This window comes from Eretmochelys imbricata, chromosome 11 (genome assembly GCF_965152235.1).
Source record: "Eretmochelys imbricata isolate rEreImb1 chromosome 11, rEreImb1.hap1, whole genome shotgun sequence".
Taxonomy (NCBI): Eukaryota; Metazoa; Chordata; order Testudines; family Cheloniidae; genus Eretmochelys; species Eretmochelys imbricata.
In genome coordinates this window covers 14,971,064-14,993,676 of record NC_135582.1, presented here as the reverse complement: position 1 = coordinate 14,993,676, position 22,613 = coordinate 14,971,064, and the positions used below count along the sequence as shown (strand labels likewise).

The window sequence follows — 22,613 nt, the reverse complement described above, 5'->3', positions numbered from 1 at the left end:
ACACATTCACACAATAATATTAGTTCTTATATAGTCCTTTTCATTCATATCTATTCTTTTCTATCTAGGTATTTGTACAGCTCTGGTCACTGTAGTATATGAAGACCTCACCATTATTAATGGATTTCATCCTCACAACTCTGAGATAAGGAAGTATTGTCCCCATTTTAAAGATGGAAAACTGAGGCATAGGTCAGATTAAGGCCCTGATCTCTAAAGCCGTGGATGGCAACCTGAAGCCCATCAGTTTGTTTACATTGACAGTTTGTTTACATTGGCCGCCGCTTCCCGCAGCTCCCATTGGCTGGAAATGGCAAACCACAGCCACTGGGAGCTGTGGGCAGCCGTGCCTGCGGACCGTCAATGTAAACAAACTGTCTCACAGCCCGCCAGCAGATTACCCCGATGGGCCACATGCAACCCGCGGGTCGCAGGTTGCCCACCACTGTTCTAAGGTATTTAGTTGCTTAATTCCCACTGGAGGATCTAGGCCTAAGTGATTTGTCCAAGGTCATGCAGAAAGTCTGTGGCAAAGCTAAAGAATGAACCTAAGTCTCCTAAGTTCAGTTCTAGACACTAAACCAGTGTTTCTCAACTGGTGGGTTGTGACCTCCCCACCCCCCCAGGGCAACAACAATTTTATGACACTCTAAAGCAAAGAAAATCTCTCTTCCCCCACTTCCTGTTATGTGAACCTTATCCCTCACGGTCATGTATTCTCCAACACTCTCTTGAAACACACATACAAATAAATTACACAGGCTTATTGCGGATTATGATTCCTATGGATAGAATTATGATTCTCAAAGCACTTCACTAAGGAAGGCATATTCATTATCCTAATTTTGCAGCTGGGGAAACTAAGGTGTGGTTAACTGAAGTGAGTTACCCAAAATCACAGAGCATGTACTGACACAAAGGGTAAGGATGCTGCTTGGCAACCCTATGGGCGTGGATTTGACACACATTGTACCTGATTTAGATAAGCTCATAGAGGATAGGTCCATCATGACTATTAGCCAAGATGGTCAGGAATGCAACCCCATCCTCTGGGTGTCCCTAAGCCTCTGACTGCCAGATGCTGAAACTGGATAACAGGGGATGGATTACTTGATGACTGTCCTATTCATTCTCTTTAAAGCATCTGGCACTGGCCACTGTTGGAAGACATGATACTGGGCTAGATGGACCTTTGGTCTGACCTAGTATGGCTGTTCTTATGCAAGTGAGTGGCACTACCAAAAACAGAACCTGGATCTCCTGACTCCCAGTCAAATGCCCTAACCACTAGGGCCACTCTATCTTCTTGACTAAAAGGACAGTAGTAGCCACAGATGTGATAAATTGGTGAGATGTTGGTCAGAGTCTCCGATATACAAAAGTAAAGTCTGAATTTGTGCTGTCTAAGTAAGGGGTAGATCTGAAATTGTAGAGAAGGCTTTTGCAGACAAGGGGTACATAAATTCAGCCGCAACAGGATCAGCTAATCATAAAATATGGCCTCAGCTGCACTATACTCTGCCTCAAGAACAAAGACAGAGCAGATGACAGGAAGGTTTTGTTGCTAGATATATATATATATATATATATTTTGGCCAAAGTGACAGATTCTTTTAACATTAACTCCGGGTTAATGAAGTTTTCTGGCAGGAAATATTGAAGTCAGTAATCAATCCTGATTTATGCTGGCTGAAGGTCTGACCCACTGTCTTCACTTTTGGTTACTCCATCTCAAAAGGAAATAGAAGAAATACAAAAGATCCAGAGAAGGGTATTGAAAATGATTAGAGGCATAGAAAGATTTCACTGTGGGAAAGATTAAAAAGACTAGAACTATTTAGTTTAGTTGGGGGATGAATAAGAGGTAACAAGGTAAAGGAATATAAAATAACAAATGGTACAGAGAAGGTAAATTGGCTGTTCCTATATACCCTCCCATAGAATACAAGTACAAGAGGAAGTGCAGTGTGATTAGGAGGCAATATATTATAATCTGATTCAAGTAATTAACCTCTAGAACTCACCATTACTATTAATGAGTCAAAGAGCTTAGCATGATTTTTAAAAATTGTTATTTATATGACTAACAAAAATATCACATGCTTACACTAGCTAGGTTAAACATTTATAAGAGCTATTAACCCTCTTGCTTCAAGACCTCAGTCAATTATTCAATGTTCTGGCTTGGAAAGAAACTTCACCCACAGGCATGGTGTTACGTAATTGCTCACACTGATGGTTTTACACCTTTCTGTCAAGATTTTCATGCTGGCCACTGTAGTAAAGAGGATACTGATTTAGATGAACTGAAGTGCAAACGCCGTTCCCGGTTCAGGAGCTTTAAGAAACAAACCAAGGAGATTTAAGTTCTGTAATAAACTTAATTTAAGAAACAAAATATCACTTCCCTCCTTTTGTCTGTCACATTCAGCTGCTGTAGCTTTTTTTAAATTAGGATTCAGAGCAGGGATTGCTTCTTCCTATGTGTTTGCACAATGCCCTAGCACAATGGGACCCAACACTGACTGAGGCCTTTAGATACTACCGAAATACAAATGATAAATAAATGAAAATATTAGACTTCATTCTGAGTGGGAGTTAAGGAGGTGGGGCAGTGCAAGCTATTGGAGAAGGCTTCCCAGCATACTGGCGGTCTCCATCTCTTATAATGGACCCATTAGCAGCCATCATAATTTAGAACAGCCTTCAAGCTTCTATGATGCATGCAGGGGAAGTGGCTCAGTACACAGACAGCCCCGAATTGCAGAGTACGTAATCGCCTCATATCCAAGTTACATGAAGAGCTCACTCCCTGCAGCCAAGGAACAAGGGCAATGTTCTCTGACTGATACATTAACTTAAATAAACTCTTTGGATAAACTTCCAGTTAGAATTCATTGTGGGTGATTCTTATACCAAACGTGGTTCACAAACACATGCTCTCATTTCACATGAGCTGTCCCCTATCTAAGTGTAACCAATACTGTGACACAAGCTGGAAGGACTGACATATCCCACAAATGTTAAATTTATGCTTTGTTTAAAAAAAAATGGGAGGGATATTGCTTTTGAATGAGTTTGAGTAATGTAATAATGAATATCAACGGAGGGGAAATTACTTTTTGTAGTGCTAACGAGGCCAATTCAATCATGGTGGATGTGGCCCATTCACAACAGTTGACAAGAAGGTGAGAGTATCAACATTATCACTACAAAAAATAATTTTCCCTCTGTTGATACTCACTGCTGTGAATGGGCCACATCCACCATGATTGAATTGGCCTCGTTAGCACTACAAAAAGTAATTTCCCCTCTGTTGATATTTACCCCTTCTTGTCTACTGTTGGAAATGGACCACATCCACTCTAATTGAATTGGCCTCATTAGCACTGACCCCTGTAAGGCAATTCCCATCTTTTCATGTGCTGTGTATTTATACCTGTCTACTGCATGTTCCACTCCATGCATCTGATGAAGTGGGTTATAGCCCATGAAAGATTATGCCCAAATAAATTAGATAGGTGCCATAAGGATTCCTCATTGTTTTTACTGGTGAAGATGGTAACTGTTCTGGGCATCAGTATTCTTCCAACCATCCTTTCAGATGTTTCAAGAGTTAGTGTTGAAATTAGGGAGAAAAGTGGAAGGTACGCATTTCAGATTTTCTCTGCTGTCTTTTCTCTGTTTGTTTCCCCCTATCTGACAAGGGGGAAGAGCCTGGGTCAACTTTCCCACTTCTAATCCACTCCAAATTTTAGCACTAATTATGCCCATTGGCTTTGGCGGGTCTAATAATCACTGTGAAAGCGGTAGTGAGGAGCTGATGTGGTTGGGGACTCTTGTTATGAAGGAGGAGGGGGTTGGTTATTTAGGAGTAGAGATGGGTAGAGTTATGCTGTCTATCACCAAGGAGGAAGTGCAATAGCTAATCAATATGGTATAATGGAAAATAGATCTCCTCAAACAAACTTGATATTGTTTCTTGGCAAGATCACAAGTTTGGCAACCTAGTTAGTTACCTTTATCAGCCTTAATACACTTAAAAGTTTTGTAAGTTTTATAGCCATTTCCTGCAATATCCTTGGAAAAACTATGATTTCAGGGTGGTCAGTTGAGACATAAAACCTGAGGGAGATAGGGGAAGGGAACGTGATCGTTCCCCTCTATTCGACATTGGTGAGGCCTCATCTGGAGTACTGTGTCCAGTTTGGGGCCCCACACTACAAGAAAGATGTGGAAAAATTGGAAAACGTCCAGTGGAGGGCAACAAAAATGATTAAGGGACTGGAACACATGACTTATGAGGAGAGGCTGAGGGAACTGGGATTGTTTAGTCTGCGGAACAGAAGAACGCGGGGGGATTTGATAGCTGCTTTCAACTACCTGAAAGGGGGTTCCAAAGAGGATGGATCTAGACTGTTCTCAGTGGTAGCTGATGACAGAACAAGGAGTAATGGTCTCAAGTTGCAGTGGGAGAGGTTTAGGTTGGATATTAGGAAAAACTTTTTCACTAGGAGGGTGGTGAAACACTGGAATGTGTTACCTAGGGAGGTGGTAGAATCTCCTTCCTTAGAAGTTTTTAAGGTCAGGCTTGACAAAGCCCTGACTGGGATGATTTAGTTGGGGATTGGTCCTGCTTTGAGCAGGGGGTTTGAGAAGATGACCTCCTGAGGTCCCTTCCAACCCTGATATTCTGTGATTCTATGAACACACCTCACTCTCCCTAAGAGGGTGTGAACATGGGGACTGACCTGAAATGTTCTCATGAAACTGTATTTTGGTATGATCGCTGGACTTGTTTACCAGCTGAACGAATGTATGAGATTTGAATTAATAAGTAGTAACAGCAGATGTTTTGTCTAGGAGTGGGGTGCCAGGACATCCTTGAGGTATTTGTCATATACCCCTGCTCTGTTCTTTTATGAAAGGGGGAGCAATGTGACCGATATGAAAATTTCCTGTAATATCCTTGAAAAGCTTTAATGAATGGAGTTTTAGTATCTTTGGGGTCCATTATACTAAATGCAACATTTATGTATTACTGTGGGCTGGTATTGTATGTAATGTCTCTAGGGAGGAGATGTGACATAAGGCCTGGATAACCAAAGGACTACATTGAACAATGTGCCAGAAAATAATGGACTACTGGGACAATATGTGTGAAATGGATTTCACGGAAAATATCTAGGGAGAGGTTAATGCAAATCCACCTCTGATTATGCAACAACCCAGCCTTTTGAAGCTACGCTCTGAGAAGTGGGCCTTTGTCTGCTGATCACTCCAAGATCAAAGGCCCAAGCTGTATAAAGGTAAAATTGAACAATTTATGGTGGTTCTGGTTCTAAATCTCAGACAGTCATGAACTTGTAATCATGGGGAAAACTCAGTTGAGGATTTTGAAGGACTGACATCTACCAAAGCCCAGGGTTGCAGTTTGGGTGACTTCTGATAAGCTTTTTAGCACGCGTGTAGGTTCTTTTATTTTTTTTAAATAGATTTTCGCTATAATACTTTCACATTAAGAATAAATGCACTTGCTTATAAAAAAAGTTGTGGCATAACTAAAAACTTCATGCCATCGTGCTGCCCATGGCCTTCGAAGAGAAAGCAAAGCACAGATGCTGGCCTGGTTAGGCAGTCTGGCTTGCTGGGAATATCATAGTGTTGGCAGGGAACTTGTGCAGCCTGGAGAAGCCGGTCAGGAGGGAAAGAGATGTGGGTTTCTACCTAAGAGAGAAGACGGCTGAGCAACCAGGATCCTAGAGTGGGTGTCCTCAATGGATAAAGAGGGCGGGGGGGAATACAGGTACAGTTGCCCTGGCACTAGCCACTGTCGGAAGACAGGATGCTGGGCTAGATGGACCCTTGGGCTGATCCAGTAGGACCATTCTTAAGTTCTTATGAACTGTGACACTTTTGATTTAGTCACACACATCACATTATGATAACAAAATTAGCAGTATACAAAATCATTGTGGCCCATGCTAAATGGATGAAAGACTGTTTACCTGATAGACTGAAAAAAGTAATTGTAAATGGAGAATCATCATTCTATGGAGATGTTTCTAGAGGGTCTCACAGGGAGCTGCTCTTGGCCCAATGTTATTCAATAGCTTTGTCAATGATCTGGAGAAAAATCATTGATGGTAAAATTTGCAGATGACACAAAAATTGCAGAAGTGGTAAATAATGATGCTGACAGGTCAGTTAGACACTGACCTGGATCACTTGCTAAAGTAGGCTCATTTGAAAACATGCTTTTTAATTCAGCCATATGCAAGGTCATAGGTTTAGGAACAAAGAATTGGGTCACACTTACAAGATGGGAGACAGTATCCCGAAATGCAGTGACAATGAAAAGGACTTGGGGATAATGGCAGACAATCAATTCTATAGTTGAGGGCTAATGTGACCCTTGGTTACATAAGCAGGAGAATATCAGGTAGGAATAGGCAGGTGTTGTTACCTCCGTATACCGCCTTAATGAGATAATTACTGGAATACTGTGTGCAGTTTGGTGTCCACATTTCAAAAAGAATGTTGAAATACTAGAAAGGGTTCAGAAAAGAGTTACAAGAATGGTTCAAGGTCTGGAAAATGCATTACACTGAAAGACTAAAGAAGTTCAGTCTATTTAGGTTATCCAAACGAAAGCTAAGAGCTGATTTGATCACAATCTACACGTACCTCCAGGGGGAAGAGATTTCTTTTTCTGTGATTCATTTTCATACAGAAACAGACAATGAAAAGCACAAAAAGGAAAATGACTTACAGCTCATTTGGTTCCAAATACACGTGCTGCACAGGAGTGCCAACAGAATTATGCAATTTTACAACCTATCAAAACTGCAAGACCACACGGTACTATTACATAGACAATGTTAGGATGGGGGTAACAGTAACAGAAGACATATCTGGGTAGGGAGAGGAGGAAAAAAAGAGGAGGGGTTAAGAGAAATGGAGGTCTAGCATCTTTTCAGCCATCTCAACTTTTTTAATCCAAAAATATCTCAAAATGGGTCCACATTTCTTCAAATTCATTTAATTGCTCTCTATGGTTAAAAGCTATTATTTCCCTGGCTTCTCCCCCAGTCAAGTCCAAGTACCACTGCACTACTCAAGGCATAAGCCTACTCTTCCATTTTTTGCAAAATCATGTGTTGATAGTGGATGGCTATTTAATCTACAGAAGACGACTTAACAAGAGGTCATGTTTGGAAGCTGGAACTAGAGAAATTCAATCTAGAAATAAGGTGCAAATTTTTAACAGTGAGAGTAATTAACCATTGGAACAACTTACCTAGGGATGGGGTGGATTCTCTGTCACTTGACAGTCTTGATTTCTGTCTAAAACATGTGCAATAGCTCAAACAGGGCTTGCTGCAAAAATCAGTGGGTAAGGTTCTGTGGCTTGCAAATAAAGGTCAAACTAGATGATCATAATGGTCCCTTCTGGCCTTAAGATCTATTAATCTGTAGAGGAGGAGTGAATGCCCTGGCTGTGATATAGGAGGAGAGGGCAGGGAGGAGGGAAGGATCAGGGTGCTCTGGTTATGACAGAGGAGGCAGTGGGGTGGTTATTTGCTAGGAGGGATGGGGTAGGAGCGCTGGTAAAGAGGAGGGAGTAGTGCATTCCCCACAGAGGAGGTAATGTACTGTGCTACCTTTACCCTTGCCCAGCGGGGGAGCCCCTCTGCCAAGTCCTGGTGCTGTGGGCTGGGAGGGGAGGCCCTAGCACTCCTCTTCTCCCCCCCCCAGCCCCAGGCAGGGGATCAGCGGGGAGGGGGGCTGCAGTCCAGATGCAGGAGTTCTCCACGGGGAGTGGGGCTGCAGGGGTCCACAGGAATGTACAGCACCTCCCTCTGTGCTCTCTAGGCTGGGCCCTGCCCTGGCACTAGGGGGTTGGCGGGGGCAAGGGCAGACGCTTCCTTTGCTGGCTACAGCCCTGCAAACCTGCGAGCTATTCCTGAGGGTCACCCTGAGCCCTTCAGTCTTCTCTGCCTCAGGACATGTGCCCTATTGGAGAGGGATCCTTTCTCTGAGCCCCCTCCTTAGGACATATCTGGTTGCACCCTGGTGGGGTAGGGTGTTATAACTATTTAGATGGGGGTGGGGTTCTCTGGTTGTTACAGAGATGGGAGGGTGAGTGGGGTAGGATTCTTTGGTTAATACAGGGGGTGTGTGGGTGTGATGGTTGCGGGGAGGGGTGAAGTGTTCTGGTTGTAACAGAGGAGGCGGTGGGTAGGCTGGTTGTGGGGAAGGTGCTGTGGTTGTAACAGGAGTTGTGGGGATACAGTGCTCTGGCTGTTATGGAGGAGTGGGGTGGGTTGGTGGGGAGCAGGGTGTTCTGGCTGTTACACAGGGGTGGGGTGGTTGGCTGCTCTGGCTGTTACAGAGGGGATGAATTGGTTGGGGTACAGGGTGCTCTGGCTGTTATGGGGCAGTGAGTTGGTTGAGGGAGGGGTGTGTGGCTGTAACAGAGGAGGGGACAGTGGGAGAGTTGGAGGAGGGGGGGTGCCCTGGCTGTTACAGAGGAGGGGGTCTGAGGGTAGGGTGCTCTAGCTGTTGTAGGAGAGAGGTGGGTTGGTTGGTTGTGGTAGGGGGCTCTGGCTGTTAGAGGGGTGGGGGTGCTCTGGCTGTTAGAGGAATGGGTTGATTGGTTGTTGGGGGGGTGCTCTGGCTGTTACAGAAGAGGAGTGGCAGGATGCTCTGGCTGTTAGAGGAGAGGGGTGGGCTGGTAGGGTGCTCTGGCTGTTACAGGAGAGGGGTGGGCTGGTTGTGGTAGGGTGCTCTGGCTGTTAGAGGAGAGGGGTGGGCTGGTAGGGTGCTCTGGCTGTTACGGGGCGGGGGGATCATTGCTGAGAGCCCTGGGTTTGGCGCTCGTTGTGTCTGGCGGTCACCTGCCTGCGGGGACAGGGCGCACGGCAGGACAAGGGGTGGCAAAGGCTTTTCTCCAGTCCCGCCGGCGGCCGGCTGCAAGCCGCAGACGCGCTGCCTGCTCCGCCCAGCGCCCGAAGCCCCCCAGCAGGCGGACCCGAGCGAGCCTCTCTTTCCCTTCGCCCTTTCCTGCAGCGGGAGCCCGTGCCACGGAAAGGGGGGCGAGCGGGGAGCCGGCACAGCGTCCCCCCCGCCCCAGCCAGGGAGGCAGACGGGAGCACATGGCAACGGCAGGGAGCAGCGGCTGAAGGGAGGCAGCCGTAGCGAGGCTCTTGCCTAGACTCACTTCGCTTCCCGGCGCCCGGGCGGGACTCGGCCGCGGGGCATTTGGCGGGGGGAGCGAGGGGCAGGCCGCGGAGAAGACCCCGGGAGCGCGTCTCGCCGGCGGTTCGCACCCCGCGCAGGCGGTCCCCTGGGCGCGCCAACCGAGCGCGCAACCCGCCCCGCCCCGAGCTGCTCCTTGGCCACCGGAGCCTCCAGACTCCCGGGCCAGCCAGCCAGCCATGGACCTCAACGCGTCCTCCGCCCCGGCGGGGGGCAACTCCACCTCGGAGCTGGGGGGCGGCGCCTGGAGGAGCCGGGAGCCCTTCTCCATCTTCAGCATCCTGGTCCTCACCCTGCTGGTCCTCCTGACCGTCGCCACCTTCCTCTGGAACCTGCTGGTGCTGGTGACCATCCTGCGGGTCAAGACCTTCCACCGGGTGCCCCACAACCTGGTGGCCTCCACCGCCCTGGCCGACGTGCTGGTGGCGGCGCTGGCCATGCCGCTGAGCCTGGTGAGGGAGCTGTCGGCCGGGCGGCGCTGGCGGCTGGGCCGGGCGCTGTGCCACGCGTGGGTCTCCTTCGACGTGCTGTGCTGCACGGCCAGCATCTGGAACGTGACCGCCATCGCCCTGGACCGCTACTGGTCCATCACCCGCCACCTGCAGTACACCCTGCGCGCCCGCCGCCGCGCCTCCAGCGCCATGATCGGCCTCGCCTGGGCGCTCTCCGCCCTCATCGCCCTGGCGCCCCTCGCCGGCTGGGGCGAGACCTACAGCCCCGCGCTGCAGCGCTGCCAGGTCAGCCAGGAGCCCTCCTACGCCGTCTTCTCCACCTGCGGCGCCTTCTACCTGCCGCTCGGCGTCGTGCTCTTCGTCTACTGGAAGATCTACAAGGCGGCCCGGTTCCGGATCGGCGGGCGCCGGGGGAACGCGGTCCTGCCGCAGTCGGAGAGGGGCCCGGTAAAGAGCCGCGGCGGGCGCCGCTGGGCGGCACGGGGAGGGGCGGGAGGACAGGGGGCCTGGCGGGCACAGCTGGGCTGCAACGGGAGGGGCGGGAGGAAGGGGCCAGGCGGGCACAGCTGGGCGGCACGGGGAGGGGCGGGAGGAAGGGGCCAGGCGGGCACAGCTGGGCGGCACGGGGAGGGGCGGGAGGAAGGGGCCAGGCGGGCACAGCTGGGCGGCACGGGGAGGGGCGGGAGGAAGGGGCCAGGCGGGCATAGCTGGGCTGTATGGGGAGGGGCGGGAGGAAGGGGCCAGGCGGGCACAGTTGGGCTGCACGGGGAGGGGCAGGAGGAAGGGGGTCTGGCGGGCACAGCTGGGCTGCACGGGATAGGCGGGAGGACAGGGGGCCCGGCGGGCACAGCTGGGCTGCACGGGGAGGGGTGGGAGGACAGGGGGCCCGGCGGGCACAGCTGGGCTGCACGGGATAGGCGGGAGGACAGGGGGCCCGGCGGGCACAGCTGGGCTGCACGGGGAGGGGTGGGAGGACAGGGGGCCTGGCGGGCCCAGGTGGGCGGCACGGGGAAGGGCGGGAGGACGGGGGCCAGGTGGGCACAGCTGGGCTGTATGGGGAGGGGCGGGAGGAAGTGGGCCCGGCGGGCACAGCTGGGCTGCACGGGGAGGGGCGGGAGGAAGGGGCCAGGTGGGCCCAGGTGGGCGGCACGGGGAGGGGCGGGAGGAAGAGGGCCCGGCAGGCACAGCTGGGCTGCACGGGGAGGGGTGGGAGGACAGGGGGCCAGGCGGGCACAGCTGGGCTGCACGGGGAGGGGCAGGAGGAAGGGGCCAGGCGGGCACAGCTGGGCGGCACGGGGAGGGGTGCGAGGACAGGGGGCCAGGCGGGCACAGCTGGGCTGCACGGGGAGGGGCGGGAGGAAGGGGCCAGGCGGGCCCAGGTGGGCGGCACGGGGAGGGGCGGGAGGAAGAGGGCCCGGCGGGCACAGCTGGGCTGCACGGGGAGGGGTGGGAGGACAGGGGGCCAGGCAGGCACAGCTGGGCAGCACGGGGAGGGGTGCGAGGACAGGGGGCCGGGCAGGCACAGCTGGGTGGCACGGGGAGGGGCGGGAGGAAGAGGGCCCGGCGGGCACAGCTGGGCTGCACGGGGAGGGGCGGGAGGAAGGGGACAGGCGGGCCCAGGTGGGTGGCATGGGGAAGGGCTGGAGGAAGGGGGTCCGGCGGGCACAGCTGGGCTGCATGGGGAGGGGCGGGAGGAAGAGGGCCCGGCGGGCACAGCTGGGCTGCACGGGGAGGGGTGGGAGGACAGGGGGCCAGGCAGGCACAGCTGGGCAGCACGGGGAGGGGTGCGAGGACAGGGGGCCAGGCGGGCACAGCTGGGCTGCACGGGGAGGGGCGGGAGGAAGGGGCCAGGCGGGCACAGCTGGGCTGCACGGGGAGGGGCGGGAGGAAGGGGGCCAGGCGGGCACAGCTGGGCGGCACGGGGAGGGGCGGGAGGAAGGGGGCCAGGCGGGCACAGCTGGGCGGCACGGGGAGGGGTGCGAGGAGAAGGGGCCAGGCGGGCAGAGCTGGGAAGTGAAGATGGTAACCTTTTAAACAGTGGCTAATAATTGACTATCAGTGGACCATTTACCACTATTATGGGATAAAAGTTATTCCCATTTTCTCATATTCTTTTGTTTCAATATTCTTAAATGTGTGTGTATATTTATATGTATAAATGGAAAGTGATATGGATGTAGATTAGATAATAATTGCAATATCATAGTCCATTTAAAAAAATCCTAAATTTGAATCCAGTGTGCCTGGGTTTCTCTTTTGGAAAATTGTTAGGATAAAGAAAGAAAGAGAGCTGTATAGTGTGTGCTGGTTAGGGTATGTGTTTAATCTGTACACACTCGGTTGTATGTCTCTCACCCTCTACATACATCATTTGTTCACTCCATCCATTTTATTTTATTTTAAAAAGTATATACTTAAAATTATGGAATCAAGCAGAACACAAAAGAGAAAAATGGGACAATAATACTTATTCCACAATACTAGTAAGTGATCTATTTATCATGTAATTACTGCCAGCTGTTTAAAAAGTTCATATTCTCTCCTTTAAGTTATCTCAAACGTTGATCGTGGTCCTGAAAACACCTACTTGGGTGAATAGTCTCATTGATTTCAATACTACTCATATAAGTAAGAACTATTCTCCTGGGGAAGAGTTTGCAGGATTAGGAGCCTTGAGGTCCATTAAAACATGGGCCTCTAAGAGCCCAGTTCTGTCCCCTTACTCACAGTAGTATCATACTTCACCAATAAGCCAAAATAATTTCAGTGGGGCTGCCTGTGCAGTGAGGTACTACTCACCATGGGAGAGAGAAAGGGTAGTGGACTGAGTTCTAAATTAATTCATCTACATTCATGTCTACTTTCCTGTCTTTCTACGATCACTGTTTCCTGATACATACCTGTCCTCCTCCCTACTCTGTTCTGAAACTACAGAATAATTCCTGATTGTTTGTTTTCCCCACTTCCTGACCAAGTATTTTCACACTGTATTTTTTTTTAAAGTTGATCTAACCAAACGTGGACTGACTGAATGTTACAAAACAAGTGTGGTGAGGTACTCAGCCCCATATCCTCCACTGGGTCTGGCTCTGCCAAACCTCACTCATATACAAGCAGTATAGCCAGCTGAAAAACTTAAACAAAACTTTTTTCCATTGAAAAATGCCATTTTACTGGCTATTCTGGGGTGGGTGGGTTGATATTTCTCTGGTGAACATTTTTGAAAGGTCTCGTTTTCATTCGGCATCAAAACAAAAACAAATTTTAAACCCTTGAAATGTTTTCTGGCCTGTCGTAGAAATACTTGCATTAACTTCAACTTCAGATTGGAGTAAATTGTACATATCATGTTACAAGGACACGTGTGAAGGTTTGCATTCACCCTAGTGAGTAGTGACAGCATCAGCAGCTTGTAAGAGGCACTTGGCACCTCACAGGACTGGGACCTTATGTCTTTAAATAAAGAGATGCATATGGTTTAAATTGGCTTATAGAAGAAACAGTCATTCCAGAGCTATCGCCTGCACTAAATCAGAAAATGTGTTAGAAAAGATGAGTGTCTCAAGCCTTTGGAAATGCATTCCTCCCCTTCCACCCTTTTGCACCAGATTTCCTGCCAAGTTTACTTCTCTAATTACAAATATGACAAATACGTTGCTTGGGATTTATCTACAACCTTCCCAAAAACAAAAACCAAACTGAATACGTACAACGCATTTGCTCTCCCACAGACACTCATGCAGTAGAAAACTTTATGGGCTATTATTTTGGAAAACTAATTTAATTGAGACAATACTACTAAGATTCTGCAACTCTCATCTTTTTCAGTAATTTAAACAAAATTAATTCCTGGGGTTTTTTTTGTTTGTTTGTTTTTAAATATAGGTTGAATCCATGATTGTGATAGTATATTAGATAGTGAGGACTTTACACTGTGGCTGAAAAAAATTAAGCTTCATTTGCAGGTTTAAAAAGCACCATCCTAATCCCCAGGGAAAATCTTTACCACCTGCTGGAAGAGCTAAATGCCTGAGGCAATGCTCTGAGCACTTATTGCTCTAGAGACTTGGTAGGCAAAGAAGACTGCTCAGAAATTAACCTGTGGAGAAGGAAGAAAAATCATGGTGTGGTTTCTTTGTTTGTTTGGTTTTTTTTGCATAGTTTATTCCTGATGTAAGAGATCGAGATGCACGTGTAAAAAGCTTTGTCCTGGTCACACTGAAGTCAGTGGGAGTTTTGCCATTGGCTTCAATGGGAGCAGGATCAAGTCCAAAATACCACTGGAAAAATACCAGATTGTGGAAGGTTTAGGGAAAAACAAAGGGGATGTAGAGCTGAGCCTTATTCCCAAAACATCACTGTCATTCCACAGGAAGAGCTGAAATGCTTAGATTTTTTTTTTTAAGTTTGCATAAAATCGTGGTATAGCAGAGAATCTGTCAAAAAAAAAAAATAGGGACCAGCATTTCTGGAGTAAGGGGCATCTCTCTTCCCCCCCCTTAAGTCAGGTGAGCTATTCCTTCTTTCTCCTTCCATGTCCAGGTCCAATTGATGGTACTTTTGTGGTTGGAGCCTGTCTTGACTCTGTCTCCCTTTTCTTGTATCTACTAACTCTCCTGTTTTCTGTCTTTTCTCTATTTGTCTCTCTTCACTTCTATCCCTCATTTCACTTTCTTCTTCTTCCCTTCCCCTTCCCGGTCTCCTCTTACCCCACCCTGTCACATTCTGCATCACTGTTATTCTCCACCAGCCTCGCTCCTTAACTCCTTCTGTACACCCCTGTCGACTCTGTCCCCCAGCACTTCTAGAATTCAGTGCTGTAATGCAGCAGGTCTAATGACTAACAATAGAAATGCTATCAGCAATAGACATCAAAGGTTGGTAGTGCTTCTTAAACTGAAGGTGGGTAGTGATAGTGATGCCCATGGGAAGAAGGTGCCATGCTGTACTAGGAGGATTACATATTGTGACACTGCATTAGAACTGCATGCCACAGTTGCAAACCTGAAACCGTGGTAGCCTATTTGGCATTTTTCTAGCAACTGAGATGAAGGAGGAACAGATTTGAAGCCACAGTAGTTAAATGCCATCAAAACTGCCTGAAGAAACTGATGCTCCAGATGGAAGAATTATTATAATTATATCTTCCTTCTGTATAGTGCCTTTCAGCCACCAGACCCAGACCCCAAGGTGCTTTATAGACTGTCAGTGTGCATATAATTATTTATAGAGTAAGAATAATTGTCTCCAGGCTGAGACTTGGCATACCAAGGCCAATTCCTACACTTAGTTACAAGGGTGTAAATCCGGAATAACTCAGCTGACCTGAGTGTAGTTAATCCAGTGTAATTGTGAGCAGAATTTTGACTAAAATCTGAACCAAGGAGTTTTAAAAAACACTATTAAATGGTTTTCTGGTTTTTTAAGAGGAAGGAAAACGAAATGTCTGAGATCCTTCTATTACGTAATGAAGAATATGCACAAATTCAGGGTTTTCTTTTTTTCAAAACACACAGACACTTATTTCCCACTGAAACCAATGGGAGTTTTGCCTGTGCAAGGACTGCAGAATCAGACCCTGAAATTAGGCTGGTCCTTTTAGATATAATTTCTTTTATAACAACCAAAGACTTGATTCTCTAACCATTACTCATATGACTAGTCCTTTACTTACATGATTAGTTTCAAGGTTCTTGTCACACAGAGCCACAGTCTGTGACATGCTTTTTCACAGTGAGCAATACCTTATCTCTGGTAAGAGGCCTGTTGAAATAAATGAGTTTAGTTTCAGAGCCAGATACTATTAAGAGTGCCATTAAAATCAGTGGGACTCCTTGTGGAATAAGGTATTGCTCAGGGTGAGCAAGAATGGCAGAATCTGGCCGATAAGGATTAGTTACTTGCATGAGACAGTGCTGCAGGATCAGGCCCCAGGTTAAGCATGAAGAGCTAGACAAAAGGGCCCAGATCTTCAAAGGCATTTAGGAGTCTAACTTTGTTGATTTTAATGGGAGTTGGGTGACTGTCTTTCAGGATCTCGGCCAGCTTCTGTTAATACTATTTTTTATAACGTACATACAAAGCATACACCTTTGTACACTGAAGGCCTGATCCAAAGCTCAAAAGGTTAATGAGTGTCTTTCCATTGACATCAATAGGCTTTGGATCAGGCCTTCTATTCTTACATTCAGAGCTCTCAACTCTACTGAGTTATGCTGCATATTCCACTTTGTAGCTGGTTGAACCTCCCTGTACGACATAATCAGGCAGGGCGGTGTGGGTTTCCCTCTTGGAGCTGCTCTGGGTTCTCTGCCCCTCTCTTCTCCCCTTTCTAAGAGCTTGAGTAATCCTTTTGCAAGTAGTTCCATTGACTGCAATCATTTTGGGCTCCACTAATTCTACTTTGTACCAATGTCCCCAGCAATTTAAACCTGGCAGAGGATTCCTCTTGTATAAAGTAGCTCTGAAGCTGCTCTGAATTACTCTGGGACCTGGGATGGCACAGAATCCACTACAGAATTGGAGGTTGGGTTGCAAACAAGATGTAGGGTTTGATCCACTTTCCATTGATATCACTTCAATGGGAGCTGGATCAGACCCTTAAGAAGAAATATAACAATTGTTAGGGCTGAAAGGAGCGAAAACATTGTCTTGGCCTGCACCCCCACGCAGGCATTGCAGAAACTGTGGGAGATATAACATCTCCCTGATCGGTTTGCAGAAGCAATGCTCCATGTCCGGATCTTCTCCCTCCAGCCATCTGTGCCATCCAGGATCTCCTTACATTGCAATAATCACCTTTGGCTTTAAAGCCTCTGTGTTCATGAGGTAGCATAGAGGAGCCTCAACACAGCCAAGGCTCAGGGCCAACATTTTGTTGTATCAAGTGTAAGAATGCAGCTGCCCAGGAAAACACCCCTGGTCAGCTAGAAATCAGCTGTAAGGTATCAAGTATGTAGGGTGATAAGAGTTAGAATGATGGAAATCATTCTGGAAAGTTATCTTCCACTTTTCATACAACTCTGTTAGGCCCCAGTTAAGAAAAGCACGTGCTTAACTTCCATGTTCAAGCACTTTGCTGAATCAGGGCCTTAATTTTCTTTTTGAGATACTGTTAAATATTCACAGAAGGCCTGTAAGTCCAAATTGTATGTGAGAGATCTCTGATTCTTAAAGAACCTTTTGGTGATTTGATGACAGTATGGAGCAATCTGTTCCTCTCTCTGCTCACCTCAGGCTCATTTGAGGATGAATCTGTTCCAAAGCTATTGCGCTAAACTGGGGCAAATCACATTTAAATACCTCCAGTCTGCTGGAGTTCATGCAACAGTACAGAACATTCCTCAGAAATGTGGACCTTTCAGACACATCACAGCCATTGAATAAGACACAATGCCATTGTTTGCAGAAGCAATAGACTGCAATTTGTACTTTTATTATTTAATATTCATATTGGAAGAACAGTGCTCAGAGACCCCAAAGCAGCATTAGGGCCCAAAAAATTCATTGGTGAACCACAAACAGTATCCATGGGAAGTATAAATTATTTAAATCCAGAGAAATATTAGAATTCAGCCTAAATCAATAGGAGAATTTCTGTTTATTTCAGTGGGATCTGGATCAGACTCCACATGCATACTGCATTAGCAGCAAAGCATCTGAAGTATGTTGTGCTGTAGGCAAAATTTAAACAGTGGGTGACATCTTTCTCCTACCAAAGAATCCTGGGGAAGGGGGAAATAATCAATTTTGGATGTGTTTCACCAGCCGTGTGCTTCCCAGAGAAAGAGATGATTCATGCAAAGTGTGAAGAGTACATTTATTCCCATATAGACAAATATTTTAAACCTCGACAAGTGGAATGAAATTCATTGCTGCAGACTGTTCTAAAAGGTGCCCCAGCCTGTGTCTGTGCATCTGCCTTGGCAGATGTTCGAGCAGATCATCAAAAATGATGAGAACAAATAACTCTGCTTAAAACCAAGCAAGGCAACCTGGAAAGAGACACTGATCTGCTAGCCTTAATGTGACTTGTGACACCAACCAAAACGGCCAGGGAATTCAGTGTGAACACTTGGTTCTAACTTAGTACTCAAGCCTCTTTTATTTGTGCTGACAAATATTTCTGATGCTCTCAATGCTTTATCTCAGCTGCATTACTGCAGCAGGTTATACCACCCTCCTCCCCAGTCATGTAACACTGAACTGGCTTCTGCCTCTGGCATACACACAAGGGTCTGATTCTTATTTGCCCTACGTCTTGTATAATGAAGTACACTTGTGCAAAGTGGGTGTAAAAGGCCACTTGTCATGCAGTGGCTGGCCCTTTAAGAGGAGTTGGGCATAGCCCCACCTGTGACTAATCAGCTGTCTCCCAGCTGATGCCCTGAGGCCAGGGATCAGGTGATAGCTTGAAGATTGCCTGAGGCAAGATCCACAAAGGTGACATAGGCATTGCAGTGTCTTATTTTTATGCATGCTGCTGTCCAGCAAAATCCATAGCCCTGAGTTAGGTGCCTAAGAAAGGGATTCACAGAAACCAACAAACTGAGCAGGGGGAAGTGCCAAGGAGAGGGGCAGACCTTGGGCTGCTCCTTAAAGGTAGTAAGGACCCCAACTCTACTCAGGATTCATTGCTGTGACCCCTCTTCTGGATTTAGGCACCTAAACTAGGTCGGTCATTTCTCAGGGGGTGTCAGGGTCCATCCCACCTAATTATATCCAACAGCAGTTAGGCCAGTCTCCTGAAACGTGGGAGACCTGTTTGCAAATCCCTATTCTGACTGATCTGGAGCAGGGCCATGCACCCAGATCTCCCATAGCCCAGGTGAGTGCCCTCACTGTCAGAGTACTGGGTATTCTGTGGTGGGGGGTCTCTCCATCTCTGCTGTTGCAGTGTGTATAAATAACTTTTTCATTGGGCTAGAGAGAGAGAACATGAGCAACTCGCTGTAGCCCAGTTGTTAGAGCACACCCCTGGCATGCGGGAGCATGAGGTTCAAATCCCTGCTCGAAGCAATGTAAATGACCACACAAGGCAGTGGAGTATCCGTGCCAGAATTTCTGCATGCCTCATCCTATACACAGTTTCTACACTCCACATACAAAGCTTCCAGGAACCTTAACTGTAGTATGGGAAAGAAAATGCCGTGAACTGATAGACAGCGGACCTCTGGCTGTACCTCATAAGGAAAGGTTTCAGAGTAGCAGCCATGTTAGTCTGTATCTGCAAAAAGAACAGGAGTACGTGTGGCACCTGAGAGACTAACAAATTTATTAGAGCATAAGCTTTCGTGGGCTGTAGCAGAGGGAAATGGGCTGTAGCCCATGAAAGCTTATGCTCTGATAAATTTGTTAGTCTCTCAGGTGCCACACGTACTCCTGTTCTTTTCTCATAAGGAAAGTTTAAGTATAGTAAACCAGCAATAGATTCCTTCATCCAGCTCTTCCTTACAAGCATGCAGAAGTAGTAATTGTCCAATGTTTGTCACTAATTTGCACTCACAATGTGTTCTGAGCCCTTTTTGGAGACCACGATTAAAGCTATACAGAGTTAGCCCTCTTGCAGACAAATTATGTGACCCCTGCTACAGGAGTCCCATCGTATTTACATTTTTCCTCTACTCCTTCCCCAGCAGCCCTAATCACCTGGCACTTACATTCCGCAGTCATATCTCACGTCTCTGGGTGAAGATAGGGATATCCATCTTGATGAGTGATAGTTTAGCATTTGCCAACATTTCAGTCTCTTGGCTGCTACTGTTCTCATATTAAACAGAGGGTCAATAGCTATTATAAAGTTTACACACACAGGAGGAATACGTATGTAAAACACATAGCTAATTTCTGAATGAGGGTGCCAAGTCCTCACAACTCCTATTAAATTTTCACTTCTGTGGGAGTTTTAGGGCCTCAGGCCCTAAATGGTGTGTGTTTTATTGTGCTGTCCTCAATTGTATTGTCTAGCAGAGCTGAAAACATACAGATGCTCTAATTGTGACAGAGGTGTATTTTCTATGGGTAAAAACTGGGTCCATGCTGCACGATAGTAAGGCACCCATTAATTCTCATTGTCACTCAAACCAATCTGCATTCACTCCGCAAGGGAAACCATTCCTCGCCCTTCCAAACAGCTCTTGGTGTTCCTTTTGTCTCTTTTTACTGCTCTAGAACTGCTGAAGTTTCTACATGCTTTGTGGAACTGCTGAGGGGTAGAGGGCATGGATTGAAGGGTTCTTGAATTGGTGTCTCCCACCAAGCAAAATTGATATCTTTTGTGAGGTTGGGAGTAGAGCTGGTTGGAAAATAGTTCTTTTCCCCCTGTGTGAAGACAACTTTGAAAACCGAAATGCTTTAATTCAACATTGTGGTGCTTCATGGGAGTTGTAGTTGGGGGGCATTGTGCTCCCATTCTCCTCTATGGGCTGGGCTCTCTGGCCAGACTACTTGCCCCATGATGCACCATTTCCTCCCCTCTTGGTGTGGGGAGAGGGTGCATGATAGGAGTCCCTGGACATGGCACACAGTGCGAGATATAGTCCTGCCTGAGAGCCCAGAGAGGGGAATTGAAGCATAAGGCACTGGAACAACAATTCGCATGAGGCACCATAATGACAGTTTGAATAAAAATATTTCAGTTTTCTGTTGAAAATCAACCCCCCTCCAGTTTTTAGGCATTTGGGTTTTCGATGAAATATTGAAATTTGCCACAGAAAGCAGACACTTTTCCTGTAAAAATCAACCCCCCAAAAGCAAAAAAAAAAAAGTTTGATGGAAAACTTTTCCATTCGCTGTAGTGGGGAGTGTTGTCTTCTCCCCTTTCCCACCTGTGCCCACCCTACCTTTGGGTGGTCAGGCAGGAGTGCAGTCTAAGGGGCTCATGGCCTCTGAAAGTCCCTCCCCTTGCTTGACGGATAACCAAGAGAAGATGCCCCCCTCCCAGGTCTGGGGGACACAATAATCATTGGCAGTGTTCTCTTCCACTCTGCCTCTGAGCAGCTGGGCTGATTTGAGTGGCCCTAGTTGAAGAAGCCATAGGTCCCCCTCACCAGTGGGTTACAATAACACTTGTGCAACTACCTCAGAGTCATTGATTGGCCCATCAGATATGCACAGCAGCTTCATGGCATGAAATCCATTCCACGGATACTCCAAAGACAGGCTTTTCTCTTTGTTCCACAGAGAGAGTCCAGTTTTGTGACAGTACATCCAAGCCACATGTGTCTACTGTATCTTTGTAACCCATGGTTACAGCACTCCCCCTCATATCAATACACTGATGAAAAGAAACAGAAAAAAACAGCTTCCAGAATTCCTGGGCCATTGTTTTTTATTTAATTATTATTAAACTATTTCAATCTTCTTTTCTTATAACAAACCAAACAAATCCTAGGTGCCAGCCTATCCACCGAATGAGTGCCAACGTACTATGCATCAAAAGAGAGGAAAGACCAGTATACCTGTGCTCCTCTGTAACACTTACCTTTCCAACACAATTAGACGCCCAGTAGTTTTAGCACTTCATGGCATTTGCTTTTAGCATGCAAGGGCTGGCGCCTGGGCCGTTTGCGGTAAGCGCACAGATGTTATGCTGTCATTTAAAAAATAATAATAATACTTTGACTCAAACAAACTGTTTTGGTAAAGAATCCATGTTTGCTTTTGTTTTGAGGTGAAAGAAGCTTCCCATGAACCACAGATGGTGTTTACAGCTCGCCACGCGACTGTCACTTTCCAGACAGATGGAGAAACATGGAGGGAACAGAAAGAGAAAAAAGCAGCTTTGATGGTTGGCATTTTAATTGGCGTTTTTGTGCTTTGCTGGATACCTTTCTTTATCACAGAATTAATAAGCCCCCTCTGTTCCTGCAACATTCCACCCGTCTGGAAAAGCATCTTTCTCTGGCTTGGCTACTCCAATTCTTTCTTTAATCCTCTTATTTATACAGCATTTAACAAAAATTACAACAATGCCTTCAAAACCCTTTTTGTGAGACAGAGATAAAAGAGGGATGGTTCCATTACCATGTCATGCACTGACTTAGTGGAGGGAGTATGTGCCTGTGAAATGTCTGATTGTAAAGAGCAGCCGCTGTCTAAAGGGATTTTGCAGCAGTGAAGATGAACACTGAACACCTGTGTGTTGGGACACAAACCTACTTACCCTGTACAGTCTCCTATTGAAATGCATGTACACTGGGCTGTACTGAGGAAAGACGATGATAGAAGACTGAAGGGGTGAATGTTTCCCTTCTCTAGGATTTGAATCAATCTGTGCTCAATTCTGGAAGAAGTGAATTAAAAACATCTAGCATCACACGTGTCCAGTCTAACCAGACTAATCCCCTATTAGGCCAACTCTTGCTGTCATGTACTAGAATCTTCTTAATGGGCACAGGCATCAATGGAAACTCTGCCAGTTAAGCAACAGCTCTGATTGATTGGTGCACGGTCCTGATGCTAGTTTACTTTTAGGAATGTCTTTGGGGGGAAAAAGGACAAATGCATTTTGATATCATTTTTGGTAATATTTGAATAAAATAAATTGGACTAAGTTAAGCAGCCCTACTAGAGCAAGAACGAAGGGCACAGCACTCGTGCTAGCAAGCATTGGGCCGCTCCTGTAAATTTATTATTATAGGTGAACCCTGAGTTAACTGAAACTGAAGGTCAATTATGTCCCCTTGGGTTACAGGAGTGGAGTTTTGGGGCCAGATCCCCAATTGGTGTAAATCTGCACTGTTCCAATAAAGTCAATTTATACCAGTTGAGGAGTTGGTCCTGAGGTTTTAATCCATGCAGTTCTCTTAAGCTCTGTCGCTCCCAGTTTTCTGCACCCATGATGTGCTCCAGGTTTGGGATGTCTCCCTGATGCCTTTGTACAGTTGGGGTTTACATGTA

The 22,613-nt window shown here is 47.1% G+C and overlaps 1 protein-coding gene across 1 annotated transcript; it reads left to right on the top strand.

The window, feature by feature from the left end:
• Window positions 1-3,558: 3,558 nt before the first annotated feature.
• Window positions 3,559-21,717, top strand: LOC144272370 (5-hydroxytryptamine receptor 5B-like). Its single transcript, XM_077830370.1, has 3 exons — window positions 3,559-3,647; window positions 9,218-10,160; window positions 21,385-21,717. Exons 1-3 carry the CDS (start codon window positions 3,559-3,561, stop codon window positions 21,715-21,717), a joined length of 1,365 nt encoding a protein of 454 aa, XP_077686496.1.
• The last annotated feature ends 896 nt before the right edge of the window (window positions 21,718-22,613 follow it).